At 40.1% G+C, this 14,393-nt stretch overlaps 1 protein-coding gene across 1 annotated transcript in view; it reads left to right on the forward strand.

Moving 5' to 3' along the window:
* The first annotated feature begins 601 nt into the window (after positions 1–601).
* Positions 602–14,393, forward strand: part of tnfrsf11a (tumor necrosis factor receptor superfamily, member 11a, NFKB activator) — a 15,467-nt gene continuing 1,675 nt past the window's right edge. The window contains exons 1-9 of the mRNA XM_037694486.1: positions 602–916; positions 5,689–5,767; positions 6,075–6,200; positions 7,802–7,957; positions 8,035–8,125; positions 8,201–8,277; positions 9,948–10,055; positions 10,159–10,208; positions 10,430–11,357. Coding sequence (XP_037550414.1) covers positions 839–916; positions 5,689–5,767; positions 6,075–6,200; positions 7,802–7,957; positions 8,035–8,125; positions 8,201–8,277; positions 9,948–10,055; positions 10,159–10,208; positions 10,430–11,357 — 1,693 coding nt within the window. The 5' untranslated portion in view covers positions 602–838. The remainder of the gene's footprint in view (positions 917–5,688; positions 5,768–6,074; positions 6,201–7,801; positions 7,958–8,034; positions 8,126–8,200; positions 8,278–9,947; positions 10,056–10,158; positions 10,209–10,429; positions 11,358–14,393) is intronic.

The following is a 14,393-nucleotide window of genomic DNA, read 5'->3' on the forward strand; positions in this document are numbered from 1 at the left end:
TATTCATAAAAAAATTTTCAGTGTAAAACCTTACAAGGCAAACAGAAAACTATAAAAGTAGAATCAAAGGAATTGTTGTTAGTTATATATATAGTTATAGTTTTATATTAGCGCCTTGTTTTATATTTCATAATAATTATAATAAGTATTTGCAAGTAACTGTCAGTTTATTTGATTCCTAGAAATCCTATCATGACCCCTCACATGGAGTTTCAGGACCTAAAGGGGTCCTGACCCAAACTTTGGAAAACACTCCTTTAAAAATTACTTTATGTATATTAATAAGAATAAAAATAGGGCCTAAATGAAGTAAAAACAGGTGGAACTGTTCTGTTTTGTGCTCACACCTCCTTCAACCTCTGCGCCACCACTTCACCTGAAAAATAGCCCACTACATAAGCTTTAGCCAAAAGTCCTGTCAGTGACAACAATCAATCAGAATTGATCTGTTTTAGATCCAGGGATTATCCAATCAGGCAGATCCAAATGGGAGCAGTTAGGGGGGAGGTGTGTATGGGAAGGTGGGAGGAGTTGCCTCTCCTCCTCCCCTCCCTGCACGCATAGTTTTTACAAGCTGCTGCATGCAGCCTCCTTCACAACGTCTGGATGACAGCAGGGGAGAGAGGAGAGGGCATGCAGGAGCTGCTGATTCTTACCAGGGGATGAAGGTGCAGGAAGAATGCCCTGAAAGCTCCGTGGGAACGTGTAGCTCCAGACGCGCACGCAAGAAGAAGAAGTGATCACCAGTGAGCGTGCTTGGAAAAGGGTGTGTGAAATCTGAGCGTGGTGCAACAATCAGAGACGAGTTATCCTCTGGAGGAGTCTTAAATCTGCAGAGATGGGGATGAACTTCTCCTCTGGCTGGATATTCCGCGGCTGGATACTCTTGTGCGTCATGGTCATCTTTTACGCACAGGTAAACCAGGCTTCATTACCATGTACAAGTTAATTTATCAGTGTTTATCACACAATGATGCAGTCAGGGGTTAAATGTAGTTTATTATAATTAGGCAGCTTCAAAATGTTTGCATATTTATTCTCCAGGAAAGGATGATCAGTCGCATTTTTAATTTTTTTTATTTACGCACAGCTTTTTAAATTTGGATTAAGCCTCTTTTTTTCTGCACAAACACACAACAGGATCCAAAAAAGTTCAATCTGGTCCTCTAGACATTAAAAAAAAAAACAGACTGAGGAAGTCTCTTGGATGAGAGACGAAACGTTTCTAAATTTTTTTGCTTTGTTTTTTTTTTTTTTTTTTTTTTTTTTTTTGAATGTCCAGAGGACCAGATTGAACTTTTTTGGATTTTTCTACCTGGATTATTGAGCATGCATCAGGACACAACAGGATGTTTCTGTCGAAATGGATCAAGAACTTCACTGGAGTCCATCCATGCTCCCTCATCAGGCTCTTTAAACCATCACACACTCTAATTTGTTCCTTTCTCAAACTGACAACCCAACATTCAGATTTTTAATATTTATTGAGATAATGTTTCAGCTGATCCGCGCCGTGTTTTCCATTTGTTTTCTCTCCTAGCAGCTGTAACAGCGTCCAGGTGTGGTGGTATATAAGATGTGGTTGCAGCGGTGGGACTGGTGGGCACCAGATCTGCTGTTTTATTGTAAAGTCAGCATGGCTGCCCCTCTGACTGAAACAGACACCCCTAACTTTCATGCTTCCTCTCTCTTCTTCTCCCAAAATATCCTGAAAGTGTTCTGGAAAACAAGTCAGAATGCAGAAGAAAAGAAATACTTTCCATCGGCTTTTAGGTGACACTGCAGATCTTTGGCTCAGGCTTGTTCTCACAGTGGTCTTGCCATTCTTGACTCACAGTATCCCCGTAGAATTCCCCGCTCACGCTGAAGGTTTTCTTCCAATCCATTCCAAGTTCCTCTCAAGCTGTAAGACATTGAGCAATGCACATCACTTCAAGATGTTCACGGCTCAAGAAGGAGGGCAGCAAATCATGAAAACGCTGTGATTCAGTGGATTTGTTTACTTGCTGGCTCCATGTGTGCTTTTAGCACCTCTCCAGCTTTTATTCCTGCATTAACGCTCTCATCCATCCATCAGTCTTTTTATTCTAACCATCCTTTGGCTGCAGGTTCCACTTTTCTTTCTCATCAGATTCTCTCGTCGTATAATCGTTTCTTAAATCTCTAAAGTGCATCGGCACAATTAGCATCATTTCATTTTGAGCAACTACTGCAATGCCTCATTCCTGAAAATCCAAACTTGAGTGACTGTAGGCAGATAACAGAAGTTTTGTAACCAAAACAGAAGTGAGTGTGGAGCCAGGAGGACTTGTCTGAGATGTAAAAACAAAAACCATTAGTGCCCATTGTGGTTATTTTGGAATTCGTGGTTCAGATTGGTGCAATGACTCCAGTTTGTGTAAACTTAAACCATTTGTGCAAATGGTTTGTCTACCTTGTCTCTTTGTTTACAGATTATTGTCCCAGTTTCTGCAATTCTACTCACTTTACTTCCTTTTAATTTTTTATTGTTGGAAAAAAATTCCTTATAGAGTTTGTAAAATGTGTTTCTGATGCTTCATGGGATTTGTTTTATAATATTTGCATGAATAATGGCAGGTGCAAACAGGGCACAGAGCTCCAGCTGTTGAGCAATATGTTTTTACAACATCTTATCACAGATCAGTAAAAGCCGAGAGGCGAAAAAGTCCGTCTTTCTCTTGGCCCCATGCCTCTGACTGCTGCAGCCGTTATGCAAATCCTCTCGTCCTCCGGGAGCTAAGGGAATGCACTCACTGCCACGGTCACGTCTGACGGGGCTGAGCAAAGGGTGGAAGTCTTTTATTTTTATCCTTATTCAATAAACAAAACATCCAGGAAAAAGATGTGACAGGAGCAGAGGAGCTCTGATGGCTGCCTTGTTTTATTTTGGGTTTTTTTATTCATCTGTTTGACTAGTTTCCATTTCCTTATTTGTGTTTAAGATTCATGAATTTATAGCTAAAGCACTACCAGCAGGTAGAGGCTGCCCTTTGCATAGATGTTCCACATTTTCTGTTTATATTTTATGTTTCTTTTACATATTTATCTGTGGTCTTCAGCTGAAATGACGTAACTCTGCCTGGAAAATGTAATTTTGATGCACTTTTATTAACAGCCATAGTTTCTGTAACAGATCTGTAACTCTCTGTGTGCAGAAAGAAGCAGAAACGATGTGCCAGACGTGGAAATTACTGTAAACTGTTAAAAAAAAAAGCTGCACCAGCTAAAATGAATTCATATAAACAGGGGAAATACATAAAATGAATTGTAAAAAAAAAAAAAAAAATCACCATGAAAACTCAATTACCCTATAATTTTTAAAATAATTTTATTCTGCAAAACGTTAAAGCCAAAAATCTGGGTCTAGATAAGTCTCCATGTGGGTCCGCATATAGACCGCGGGCCTCCGTTTGGGGACTCGGAGTATATAGTGACTTAAAACACATCACTTTATATAACTTTACATAAAGTTTAGATTTAAAATATTGATCTCCGTCTGAGCCTGTGCAAAACTTTTCCTGCTTGTGTCAGTTCAGAGCGACACATGGGGCAACAACGCTGTGCTCAGAGAAACATTTCTAAACGTAAATGTTGCTTTAGGTCAGGGGGGTCCAAACATTTTCATAGGTGGGACAGAAATGTCTAGAGGAAACAACCAGAAAATTTTGAATTTAAGAAAAGAAAAAAGTTTAAAAAGTGTCGTTTCCCCCCCTCATTTTAAAACCCTTAACAACTTGACCAATATTTTGGAGAATGGCTAAAAGTTTAGTTTAAGTTTATGTAGATCCAGAACATTAAGAGCCTCATGAACATTAACCTTTATGTATTCATTTAAATATTTTTTTTTTAAAATAGCCTATTATTTGTTTTCTTGTGGTTGGAAAGTTCATTTTCATTTATTTTCAAAGATAAAAGCCTAAAATTGGTAACTGTTAAAAAGGGGGTGGAGCTTCAAACACTCGTTTGGACCGTGGATGGCCCAAAAGGGTCATCAAAGTTCTGAAAACCTGTCCAGCTGAGTCGTTAAAACTGACTGATGGACGGTTTGAAGGGACAATGATAAAGTTGATCAACTTGTATGTTGATGATACCACTTTATATTCTTTTAACAATGTCCAATTTCTAATTATTTTCTTTGAAAACACTTGTTATGTTTAGCCAAGTTTTATGAATTTATATCCAAATTTTTACTTTTTGGTAGGTCAGTGAAGGTTTGTTGCAGGATAAAGGGATTAATTATAGATAAATATTTGTTTTGTACTTACTTTAGCTCATTTTTAAAATGTTTTTTGAATCTGTTTTGCTGTTATATCTAACAATTTTAAAAAAGTATCTCCATTAAATCTAAAGGTCGACATCTGCATCAACCTCTTGAGCCTGGCAGTCCAACTATACCATTCTTTAATTGTAGTCGTGGGCCGCACAAAATCACTCCAAGGGCCGCAAATGGCCCTCGGGCCACACTTTGGACACCCCTGCTTTAAGTTGAAGTCCATTTTAAATAAATATGATTTAATGTCATGCACTTTAATCACAAGTCACATGGACTTGTCTCGGGGAGCTTTGGAAAAAGAAGATCAGTGAGTGAAGATGGATTTGATAAGTTTTACAAATTCAAATTATTTTTCTGCTTCTTTTGTTTAAAACTGCATCCGGTGCCGGCGTTAACTAGATGATGAAACCGTGTTCAAGGGGAAGAGAAGTTGAAAATGGCTGAATGAGAAGGTGAAAGATGTTTGTCCAAGTTCAAAGTGCATTCAGTCCTTCAGCTTGTATTTATCTACCTTTATATATAGAGTTTGTGGCTTTGGCATCACCTCTGTCATAACAGCTGGATTCTCTAATTCAGCAGTGTGGTGAGGAGTTCACCAGCCGCAAGTTTATGGAGGCTGGAGGGTGTGCACATCGAGCTCTGTGTGTGAGAAACTCGAGTTTTACTCAAGTTTAAAAAGTGCAGATGATTCAGGGCCATTTAATGACAGCGTGGCGATAAAAGCACTTTTCAACAGCCTGCCGACGATCGCTAGGAGAATATCTGAACTTGCACAACACTCCATTTTATTTAACTCAAAGTGGTATGTAAGAGGATCCTGTGTGAGTTTGGTGCTGTGGTCAGGTGTTCCTGCAGAGGGTGGAAAACATTCCTGGGCATGTCCTGGAAATACTTCAACCCAACCATCTTCTTCCTCTTATTACTGCAGGCTATTTCACAATAATTAGTCCTGGATTTAAAATGTGCGCGAGAAAACGGGCGATGTCTGTGATAAAGCTTAAACTGTATCAGGAAAATGAAGTTTTATATTGTTAATGGTAAGCATGTACATGGAAGTGTTATTAATTCTTTAGGATAGTGGTTCCCAATTTGTGTTAGGACCTCAGTGTGGGTTCTGAAACATCACATGGGAGTCTGAAATAATGTCCTGATATCAATTTACATTTAAAAAATGAGTGCTTATGGCATGCTTGAACAAAAAAAGATCAAAATAATAGTCGTAAAATAATTAAAATGATATAATGCACATGTTTAATTGGGTTTGTCACAATCATTTTGTGGGTTGGGAGCTAAAAAGTTTGGGAACCACTGCCTCTGTACGTATTTATTGTTATTCCTCTTTGCTACAAAGTGTGAATGTGCAACATTCATTTGACATCATTTGTGTGTTTTAGGATGCAGTCTCCAAATCTGTTCAGTGTGAAGAAAATCACTACTTAAGAGACTCCAGATGCTGCACGATGTGTCAGCCAGGTGATAACAACACACGGATGCACACGGTGAAGTCAAATCACACGGAAGTAGAGACAATCTGCCACTTCTCGTTTCCTCACGAGAGTCAACTGGCATTAAAAATACTTTCATGGACAAAAATAGAAGAGGAAGGATAAAGTGGAACATTTTGGCCAAATATAGCACAGACACGCACGTGTTTACACATGAGCGTAATTTAGAATTAGGTCCACTAGAAGTATCCACTATTTAGAAATAGAAACAAAAGCTTTTATTTTGTAGACTTTGTGCTTAAATCCCTTGTTTACCTCTAACTGTTGGTCATTAGGGGAGCGTGTGTTGTCCCACTGCACTGAATCGGACCAGACCACGTGCTCAAAGTGCAACCATCATGAATATCAGCCTGGCTGGAACGCACAAACGACCTGCATCCCTAAGAAGTACTGCGACGCCGGTGAGTACCTGCAGCTTCAGTGTCAGTTCATTTCATAAAGGGACAATGCATATCAATCAACATGAATACATCACATTAATGTGCCAGATGCCAGAAAAGATTTAAAAATTACAACTAACATAGAGAGCAACTTACATGACCTATAAGTTGTGACAATTTTAAATACATATACAAGTAGTATAATTTACAGTAAACATTTATATAAAGAAATAAAAAATAAGTCACGATCATAGAAGGGGACAAAGGAAGGACAAAGCAACAAGTAAAAAGTTGATTAAAACATGAACAATTTTGATTATCTACTAACCATCGCTTAAGTGATTTCCTAAAACAGTTTAATGATGTAATATTTCTTAGTTCTAATGGTAGTTCATTCCAAGAATTATGAGCCCGAACAGAAAATGATGACTGACCGAAGGAACTTTGTTTAAAAGGTATTTTTATGGTCTCCCCTACTAACTGCTCTGTTTGGTTGTAAATGTAATTGGACCAAGTCTTTTAATGGTGGTGGAGCCAAACCACGAAGGACTTTATGTAAAGTATGGCGTCTGAATACATGAGCATGTTTTCCCAACTCAAAAAGTCATACTTATGTAATATTTTACAATGATGATAAGATTTTTTTTTGTCCAAAGTCTTCAGAGTCTGCTTATTGAGTCTTTCTATTGGTTGTAGTTTAGTTCGACTCACCTGAGACCAACTTGTCATGCAGTAATTTATATGAGAAAGAATCATAACGTTTAAATATAGCTTCAAAGCTTCTAATGCCCAATTATTCCTAAGATGTTTAAAACTGGATAAATTACATTTAACTTCATTTCTTATTTTTTTTATGTTTCTTAAATTAAAGTTGGGAATCCATTATGATACCTAAGTATTTATACAATTGTACTGGTGTTAATATTTGTCCGTCCACTGTAATAACTGGATCTGGTTCCTTAGTTTTGCACTTAGAAAAGAACATGCAAACTGTTTTACTAACATTAAGATGGACATTTGAATTTTTTAGCCACAGACAAACTGGTACCATCAATGCCGACAGTTTCTCTGCAGCTATTTCATTATTTTTCGCATGTAGATAAATTACTGCATCATCTGCATATAAATGACATGTAGCATCAGAAGGGCATATAGCTGGTAAATCATTTATGTATAAACTAAATAATAAAGGGCCTAACATTGAACCTTGGGGTACACCTATTTTAATTTGAACTACATCTAATTATTATCTATTCTAACACATTGTTTTCTGTTTGCGCTGATCCACTGAATAGACAAAGATGAAAAAATAAACATCGATCATTTCAGTAAAAGTATGTCGTGACTGACGGTGTCAAAAGTTACTTAGATCAAGGAACACAGCACCAATCAACACAACCCTCCGTCTAATTTGGCCTTAATATTTTCAATAAAAAAAAAAAATTGCTGTCTGTTGAATGATATTTTCTAAAGAAAATATCATGTATAAATCTTCCATCTTGTTGATGGGAGATGCATAAATGAAAAATAAACTTGCAGAATTATCAGAGTTCTCTTCAAATCTCTGCAGCGAAGTCACTTCAGCGTCCATATCGATTCAAATTCCTTGTTTTCACCTCCAGGAAAAGGATTTATGAGAAGAAATGAGGAGAACGAAAGCTTTACGGAAGAGGAGCCGTGTCGCTGCCAGCCTGGCCGCCAGTGTTACCACATCAACTGTGAGTTCTGTGAGCTCATACCAAGCTGTCCCCCTGGCAGTGGACTTGAGGACGACCCTGGTGAGACATACGAACACAGAGCAGAAATATAACACATCACAGGTACTTTAGCCATAACGCATGGGTTTACTCTTCAGGGTCGACATACGGGAGGACAGTCTGTGCTGCTTGTAAAGAAGGCTTTTATTCTGATATGCTCAATGCTGAGCAATGCAAACCGTGGACCAAGTACGTTTAAACACACACACACATGTTCTTTAGCACAGAAATTGCATTCATTCTGTTTTTGTCTTGCTTCTCCAGCTGTAAAGCTGAGGGCAGGAGAGAGCTGCAGCCCGGCAGTGCTCAGGCTGATGCTGTGTGCGGACAGCATGTCCCAGGTAACACATTAACTGCAACATATCATGTCAAAGCACGTAAGAAATCCTTAAAGTTATGTAATAACCATTTCTTCTATGGGGAGGCTTAAGCACACAAAGATGAGTCACATAAAAATGAGGATTTGTTGGAATCAGTTGTGTGAGCCACACAAAATACCTTCTTGAATCATTTTTCGTTTGGCCCAAACATGGAAGGTGAAGCTATGGCTCATTTTAGATGTAGCTTGTCATTATTATTTGCCTATTAATATTTATTTTTAGAGGTGTGGACATGGGCGGCTCAGTTGGGACAGCTGTTGCCAAGAAGTTCAAGAATATTTATTATCCCCAAGGGGCAATTAGTTTCACAGTCAGTAGGAACACAAAACGTCCAAACTAGACAAGACAATGAGAAATTAAAATAACAGAACATGAAATCATCACTGTTTGTTGAGAAGCCTGATCGCTGCAGGGATGAATGAGTTTCATTCTGTTCTTCCTACATCTGGGCAACAGATACCTGCGTCCAGATGGAAGACACCTGAACTCACCATAGAGTGATGATCAGGATCTGCCAGAATCAGCCTGGTCTTGTTCACTGAACTCGCCTTGTGCAGTTTTTTTTCTCCAGGTACTCAAATTTCCTCCCACAGACCAAAAACGTGCACATTAGGTTGGTTGGTAACTCTAAATTGTCCCTAGTTGAGAGAGAGTGAATGGTTGTTTGTCTATGTGTCCCTGTGATGGACTGGAGACCTGTCCAGGTGTTCCACGCCTCTCGCACAGTGACTACTGGATATGGGCACCAGCAACCCCCCATGACCTGAAAAGGAAGAAGCGGGTAAAGATAAGGGATGGATGGATGGATGGATGGAAGGAAGGTCTAAATATGCAGAAAAAATCATGACATTATCTAATCAGGGCCTCAAAAGTAGGTGCTGCCTCTTTTGGTGACCTTGAGAACTAGTTTTACTTAGAACATTAAAATTTGGTTGGCATGTAGAACTCAAAGGTACACAAAAGAAGTCTCTTGGTTCTAGAACTTAAACCAAACAGGAAGTCGAACATTATGAATCAAACATTCTGGGGTTTAATACATGTTCTGTTAACTAACTCCATCTAGAGATTTTGAAGTACGCACTTACCATTGTACTGTCATGTTTGGGCGGCTGTGGCTGAGTGGTTAGAGCAGTCGTCCTCCAGTGCAATGTTGGGGGTTCAATTCCACCAGCAGTCATAGGCTGAAGTGTCCCTGGGCAAGACACTGAACCCCTCATTGCCTCCACTGTGTGTCCCATCGGTGTATGAATGTGGAAAAACTCTGATTAGTCTTTGTAGAGATCTAGTATAGAGCTGTATGAATGGGCAAATGAGGCACTGATTGTTGTAAAGAGCTTTAAATATCTTGATAAGATAAAAAGGTGCTATATAAGTACAGTCCATTTACCATTTACCATTCAGGTACAATAATTAGAATGAAAAAGTGTTAAAAACTTGAAATACTACAGAAAGCCTAAAGAACTGTTTACCAAAACCACTTTGGAACAATAAATTATGGCTCTTTGGACTCAGAGTATAAAGAAATGAGTCATGGAGTTATGGTGTAAAACGTCTGTGTTGTACTTAAGTAATGACGGAAAATTCAGACTACAAAAGCAAACTGTGATTTTTTTTTTTTTTTTTTTTTACAGTTACCCTGTTTTCTTGGGTTTTAGTTTCAGTGCTGTCGGTCATAACAGTTCTGTGCCTCCTCATCCTGCTGCTCTTCTGCTACAAGGACAAACTAAAGTTGCTCTCTGGTACGTAGAAACACAGTGGACTTCAACTTCCGCTCATCAGCAGTCTTCTTGTCTGTATTTTATAGACTAAATGGAGTCACTGTTTTTTTTATTTTTTATTTAGTAAATCTGCGATCTTGTGTCCAGAATCTGAAGAGGACCAGGATACAGCAGGTACTGTGACATTTCTGTTAAAAAGCCAAATAAATTTTATGTTGCATTTACAGCTACAAACCTTTTGGGTGCAATTATGATGTAAAAAGCACTTAAGATAAATACAGTGAACCACTTTTGGCTTTCTTTCTACAAGGTTCAAATTTAGAAAATCACATACCCAACAATTTATCCTGTTACAGCAGTGGGTTTGAATGTTTTCTTTTCTTTTATTATTCTAGGAGACTTTGGCCCCTCTTTACCACAGTGGAACAGCAGGAGAAGGTCCTGGAGGCTTCAAGTGTGCACCTTGTGAGGTGACTAAGCTCATCCTCCAAGCCCCCCACAGTCCTGACATAGATCCCCCATGCACTGTTCCTGCATCGATTTCCTTTGAGAAGTTCTCCCCGCCCTCCGCGGAGAGAATGGAAGAAAACAGAGGGGTTAAGGAAAGAACAGTGACAGAGGATGACAGCAAAGGCTCTGGAGAACCAGAGGAGTTGTCAGAAGAAGAGGTCGTGAATTCATCAATGCTTCTGGCAGGGTCTTGTACTTGTGTCATCCCGATCCATGAGCCGCTGGAAGTAGGGGAAAATGAGGACTGTAGCCAGGCTGTGATTCCTGGGATGTCAGGAACCTGCTCATGTGGAGGCCTTGAAGGAGAGCAAGATCGAGAAAAGACCCGAAAAGACAGAAGGAACTTTGAAAAAGTGGGCGAAAGGGTAATTCAAGAAAGGATAGGTTCATCCATCAAAGAGACATGTGTTACATCTTTGGTTCCTCTTTCTTCTCCGCTCATCCACACCTCCCCTCCAGTCCCATTAAATCCAAGTACTGAACTCTGTGTACCACTGGCTCAAGTGAGGCCCAAAGATCTGTCCAACTTCTCTGAAAATTTGCTGGTTAAACAGGAGGAACTTTACCGAGTGGCGAGTACACACTCCACCTCAGCTGAAAGTAGCACAGCCCCTGCCATGTTAGTCAGTGCCTTGATGGCGTCGACGTCTGCAGGGGATCTCTACCTGGACAAGTCCCCCCAGGTCTCCAGGTCAGAAACAGGCCAGGGGATTTCCTGCAGGGACAGCACAGAGAACAAGCTGGGGGAGTCAGAACTGGGGTGTTCACCGGAGAGCCTCCACAGCCAACTGGCTGAATCGTCTCTTACCTCAGGTATGTCTACAACATTATCTTTAAATCACCATTTACAACAGAGAACATCCATCCATTCATTGTCTTTTACCCGCTTCTTCCTTTTCGGGTCGTGGGGGTCAGTGGTGCCTACGTCCAACTATCACCATACGAGAGGCGGGATACACCGCAGTTAAGTTACGAGTCGGTCACAGGGACACATAGACAACCATTCACTCTCTCTCTCTCACCTAGAGACAATTTAGAGTCACCACTCAGTGTAACATGCATGTTTTTGGTCTGTGGGAAGAAACCGGAGTACCCAAAGAAAACCCACGCTGCACAAAGAGAACATGCAAACTCCACCCAAAAATGTCCCGAGCCGGGATTTGAACCAGTGGCCTTCTCGTTGAGAGGCAACAGCTCTACCAACTGAGCCAGCGTGTTGCCCAACTGCAAACATAAAAGTAAAAACAAATAATAATAATAATATAAAAACACATATAAATATAATATATATGTATATATATATATATATATATATATATATATTTGTTTTATTTTGGTGCATTAAATTCAATAAAATGATTTGCATGTGAGTTCAGCTTGCAAAGACCAGTCGTTCACATACAATTACAAATCATGAAATACTGCACTTCAAGTCTGAATTGAGAAATCACCCTAAAAAAACAAAGAAGTCATTATCTTCTGTTTAAACCTTCTAAGAATCTATTTTGAGCTTTACGGGACAAAGACCTCCAGGAGCTGGATACTTCCTGGATATTTTTTGTGCGACCTTGTATCAATGTCAGAGAACACTAAAGGCTCATTACAAATACTGTGAGTCAATATTTGTGTTTCTATGACTGCATTCTCCTTCATATTACCACCACTATTAGTGTTATACCCTTTAAGAGTAGTTTTCATACAATAGAAGAAATAAGATCAACCGTTACAGCACAAGCAATGATTGATTTTAATGGAAACTTGTATCTCGAGTTGTTTAACTTGTACGTTTTTCTTCTCATGGATCTGTCTGTGTTGCTACAACATTGTGGGGAACTTATTTACACACAGCTGAGTCCATCGAGCTGTACGTGGTGATGTTTGGTTCCGAGAGGAGCGACAGCGGTCGGCTCCGATCGAAGCGTCAGTCGGCGAACCCAGCTCGTAGCTGTGGTTTGGTGTCAGCACAACAATAAGAGGGTTGATCATGTCTAAGAAAAATGTTTTAATAAAGCTCGTATTGATCGTTGGCCTCCACATTCCAGGGGGGAACGGACCACACAGAAAGCAGGAAAAATAGATGTGCGTTTGATTCTTTAGAGATCCACCAGAACCGCACGCTAACAAACACCGCGCTGAGGGTGTGTGTATTTTTGTGCATCAGTGTGAACTGCAGCATCGACAGGGCGAAGCTCCTGTTTACCCAGAGTTCCACGGGGTTGCGCAAAGTGACCACAGCTTTAATTGAAGCAAGATGTGCAGCTTGAGCAATGCTTTTGTAACTTAACCCTCCCAACAGAAAACACATAAACACGCCATCTTTTTTCTTGACTCTCACTTATGAGTAGTTATTGTATTGAGATTATTTCCCATCATGCAGGAGGACTCCGTGCATCCCGCTCATGGTATTTGAAGACGAGACATAAAACTGAAACCAGTTAGCCTTTAGCTTTGCATAAAACACACTCTGGGGTTTGCTCCACCACTGGAGCAGGGTTAGCAGCTGAGAAGCACTTTAGCCCTGCTGGAAAAATGAATTAGGCCGGTTTGATTTGATATTTGAGCCGGTGTCTTTCTCAGCTGCTGGTAATGTGGAGCTCTGCTCCAGTTCAACTGAATCACTGCACTTGCTGAGCATCCGGATAAAAATAAAATAAAATCAGAGCAGAATTAGGAAAGCATAAATCAGAAGGCATTAGTCAGATTCCATTGAGCTTTGTTTCAAGGCTGTGGTAACCGCCCCCCCTTTGCAACTCCACTGGTGTTCCCGGAAAAGCTCCGAGCAGAGAAACAGACTGTCTCTGTAAGGGTGTGAGGGTGTCTGTCTGCCTTCTGGACTCTTAAGGGATATGTGCGCTTTACAGTTTATGTACATGGACTTAATGAAGCATGTTTGCATCGACTACGATTATATGTGTGTGTGTTTGTACAGATGAGACATGGGGTGTGAGTCACAGAGGGTTGGCTGGAAAGTCAGACAGAAGGCGGGATAAAATAGGAATCAGAGATTTAATGTGGTCAAATGTGAATTACAAAACATGAGTTGAGCTCGTTGTGTGTTGACACTGAGTGTGCAGAGGACTTTACACTCACTGTGGAGCTTATTTAAAAGGTTTCCTGTAGACGATTCTGAATGAAAGAAGAGAAAAGAATGGCGACATACGTCTGAAAGTATTTGACTTTACTGGGATTAAACTTTTTGATTGTCCCATGCTAAAATTGCTGGAAACTTGTGTGGCTAAAAAGGAAATGATGTGTCAGTCTGTGTAGCTGTGGCCTTTCTGTGGCCATTTTGCATTGTCATTAAAGCCACTGGGCAAGTGGGTTTGATGTCCCAAACCCGCCTGAGGTTAGCCAAGATTGAGTCCTTCCTTCATCTGCGTCACAATTATGGGGAAATCATTTGGTCTTCTAGACATTTCTCCAGGTTTTTCGTAGCAATTCCATGAATTGGTCATGAAACTGTCATGCATTTGTGGCTGCACGCCAGCAGGAGGCAGGCTCTGGGTCAACACCTGCATTTGAACAAATACATGTGTAAGCAGCAAGCACATAATACCGGAACAAAAACTTTAATGTCATTGTGGAGATAACAGCTCCTACAGAGGGAGCTGAAAGACTCGGCTGCTTCCGGTGAGCTGAGCTAAATGATCTGGACGCTAGAAAAGAGCTGTCATAGTTCCCACAGACAAATAAACATAGCTGGCTCATTGAGTGCTGAATCGTACGTCGTTGTCACCGCCATATTGGATGTGGCAAAGTGAAGCGATAGGAGAAGATGTCTCATTCATTCAGAGCAGCAACACGGAAAAAGCTGTGCAAAACTATTCTTTTCAAGCTTTATAACTTATA

The sequence above is a fragment of the Nematolebias whitei genome, chromosome 20 (assembly GCF_014905685.2).
Source record: "Nematolebias whitei isolate Nwh7 chromosome 20, NemWhi1, whole genome shotgun sequence".
Lineage (NCBI taxonomy): Eukaryota > Metazoa > Chordata > Actinopteri > Cyprinodontiformes > Rivulidae > Nematolebias > Nematolebias whitei.